This window comes from Naegleria gruberi, assembly GCF_000004985.1.
Source record: "Naegleria gruberi genomic scaffold NAEGRscaffold_94, whole genome shotgun sequence".
In the NCBI taxonomy this organism is placed as follows: Eukaryota; Heterolobosea; class Eutetramitea; order Acrasida; family Naegleriidae; genus Naegleria; species Naegleria gruberi.
Genome location: NW_003163233.1, coordinates 1 through 3,278, shown reverse-complemented (window position 1 = coordinate 3,278; position 3,278 = coordinate 1). Strand labels below are relative to the sequence as shown.

At 32.1% G+C, this 3,278-nt stretch overlaps 2 protein-coding genes across 2 annotated transcripts; both read right to left on the bottom strand.

Moving 5' to 3' along the window:
* Positions 1–192: 192 nt before the first annotated feature.
* NAEGRDRAFT_54553 (uncharacterized protein) lies at positions 193–795 on the bottom strand (the record flags this gene model as incomplete). The annotated part of the gene is made up of 1 exon (XM_002668840.1): positions 193–795. The coding sequence occupies one exon, from the start codon at positions 793–795 to the stop codon at positions 193–195; it is 603 nt and encodes a 200-aa protein (XP_002668886.1).
* Positions 796–2,344: 1,549 nt separating this feature from the next.
* NAEGRDRAFT_76187 (uncharacterized protein) lies at positions 2,345–3,211 on the bottom strand (the record flags this gene model as incomplete). The annotated part of the gene is made up of 1 exon (XM_002668839.1): positions 2,345–3,211. The coding sequence occupies one exon, from the start codon at positions 3,209–3,211 to the stop codon at positions 2,345–2,347; it is 867 nt and encodes a 288-aa protein (XP_002668885.1).
* Between the last annotated feature and the right edge of the window lie 67 nt (positions 3,212–3,278).

Here is a 3,278-nt window from a genome sequence, read left to right as displayed (position 1 = left end):
TTCAGATAATGATTGACAACCACAGGCACTTTTCGGTTAATGGAAAACATTAATGGATCAAATCCACTATCTTTCCCAAACATATTTGTTCTTGTTACTTCAGTTGTGAAGAGGCCAATGACGCTCACAATTTTCTTTCATCTTTCGAATTTTAAGTGTTTCTCAATTATTTCAATAATATTAAGGAAGTGACTAGACTTTCATGATTGGTAAAACACCCAATTCCTTCTCCAATTGTTTCTCATACGATGCTTGGAAACGAGTATAATTATCCAACATGTTGTGTTCACAAGCTGTTTGAATTCTATCAAACATTTCAGATGTAATTGCAAATATTGTTCGTTTCTTTGGTGAATCAGTTCCTGAAGGTGAGCCACTGGAACCTCTGATTGCACTTTCTCTCAAAGCTTCAAATGTTTTCATTATTTCTGGAATTCCAAAATCCTTTCTTGAAATATTCAATTCAAGAGGAGCTCCAAGTCGAATATATGTATTACAAATATTGTAAAATAATTCTCTTCTTTGTTTTTCTGATTTGATTGCTTTGAATTTTTCAATGGCGTTCCACATCATGACATCTTCACATGCAAAACACTTTTCTGAGAATTTCAGAAAGAGATCATTCCACTTTTCATTCAGTAAAATCTTTCGAATATTACTTTCGGAATTCATTGTTTCAGATAGTTGAATGGAATTTGATTTTTGAGTTGTTTCAGAATTGTCTGTTTTAGGTTCTGATTTGAATCTTTGCAGAATGAAAACAGGATATGTAAATGACACGAATGTATCCCACATGCATCCAATTAAAATTGTAATTGTCCATGGGAAATAATAATCAACACTTTACAATAATTGTAAAAAATTACAAATATTCAAAAAACATACTATGAATTAATGATTGAGAATTGTGAAGCAACTCCATACAATATAATAACCAGCACCCAAAATACACTAATCACAACAACTTCAATCTTGACATTCCAAACATCTCTCTTTGTAAACAATGCAACAATGGAAACAATTAAGGAAATGAAAATATAAAAAGCTGCATATGAAATAAATACATATTGACTATAAGAACCAGTTCCACATCCAGAGGGAGACAATAAATAACTGTAAACGACATAATTATTTCTAATTTGTTCAGTATTTAAATAATTATCATTATATCTAAAATAGTCCACAATTGCAATAATGTAATAAATCATAATGTGCAACGCCACAATTAATCCATAGACCACAAAGATGAATTTAGTTCCTACAATGAATCTAAAGAGTGTAAATAATCTCTTTTCAAATATTTCCCATTTGGTTTTGTTTCTGAAAAGAATTTCCATATCCAATTGTTCATCTTGTAAAATTCCTGTAGAGCTGTCTTGTGTGGTTGATAATGAAAATGAGGACAAACTCTTTTGTTTTTCAATATTGTCAGAGAGTCCGCTTGATGATGATGTGTTTTCTCCAGTATTAGATTTAGCTCTTGATGAGCTAGTTGGATTTAGTTCAGTTTCGGTTGTGTCAGTAATTTGTTTAGTATTATCTGATGATATCGAATGACGCAGTTCATATTGTCTATTACCAATCCTCACTTTCAATTCATATAATTTTGTCAATATCAACAATCTAATACATCTCAATATGACAGTATTCGAAAGTGCAGGCACAGCCAAATAATAGATTAGTGAAAATATGAAACATGGATAAATCTTTCGTCCAATTAACACTCTAGTCATTAATACGAAAGTATAGGTCCATCCAATAATTGCTCCCATGACCATCAATGCTGGATTCCGTGCAACCTGCAAATAATTCACCACTTGTTTGTGTTCCTTTTGGAGAATATGCAACTTTCTCAATTTATAAACTAAACCTCCAACCGAAACTAATAACAAGCTTGTGTGAAGGAACAACACAATAGCTGAAATAACAATGGCCGAAGTGGTGTCATCACACAATCCCTTCTCACTCTTGTTTCCTTGTGAAAGGAGGAGTGGATGACAGATCGTTGAATCATTTGTACTGGGATTCGAATAGTTAGAGACCAACAACGCATCAAATATTGCCGTAGGAAAGATCACTTTGGCAGACATATGGTGTTTTTTTTTGTTGTTAGAAAGGTGAAAGTACCGTATTTCTAAAATTGTGTAGTGGATTCCCTTTTGGGTGCCATTTTACATTGTGTTCGCGATATAGAACCAACACGAAATATGAAACGACGATTTTATTTTGTGGACTATCAATTACCACCTACTTGAGAAGGCAAATATTTCAATCTTGGTGAAATCAAAAGGACGACCACCTTGCAAAGTACAGGTTCCTTTCTTGGAAATTTCTGCAAATGATTTTACATAAATAAAGTAGTTTGAATCAGTTTTTGGAGTTGCTTTTTGTTTTTCAAGTGATTGTTAATTATTTCAGCTCGCTCAGAGTCTTTTCCAATTGGGTTTTCAAAATAAACAGATTGTTTCTCAGATTCACTCCAAATAATGGCAAGAAAGCCATAACGTGTTGATTGCTCATTCACTTCCTTCTTAAATTCCTCAATAGATGTTTTTGGGTTGATGGTAAGAATCAATTGATTTTGATATCTGAAACGTGTTTGCAATTCAAAATGATATAGTTGATTTGAGTCTAATAAGGCACATTTCATATTGTTAATTGATATTTTGATTTCAAGAGGTTTTGTTTTTGAAAACTTGTTGCCTTTGAAATAGTTCAAACTTGGGAAAATGGCACCTGACAAGTCACATTGGTTGAAACTGTTCTCCCAATCATCACTGAAACAATATCCAAACATATTACAGGATTCAAATTCACAATTTTCAAATTTAGCACCTGATTGCTTCCAAAATTCACAGTCTTTGAATAAGGTATTTACAAATACTTTTCCTTTCAAAGATTCTTGATCGAATGATTTCTTTTCAAATTTTAAAATTGGGGTACAGTTTCTAAATGTTGCATTTTCGGGATTGGAATTAGTGAAATCTATATTTTGAAAATCACAATTTTCGAAACATGCATATTTTAAATTGCATGAGGTCAGATTTGCTGCAGAAAAGTTTCTACAAGATCTGAATTGTGCACTCTCAAGATTAGAATTACTCAAATTTGCAGAATTAAAATCACATTCTTTGAAAAGTACTTTTTTCAGACTACAAGAGCTCAAGTTTACCGAACTAAAATTACACGATTCAAATGTTGTGTCATCCATTCGATTTGAATTTAGTTTGGCTGATGTGAAATTTGAATATTTGAAAAAAGAATTGTCCATTTTTGAA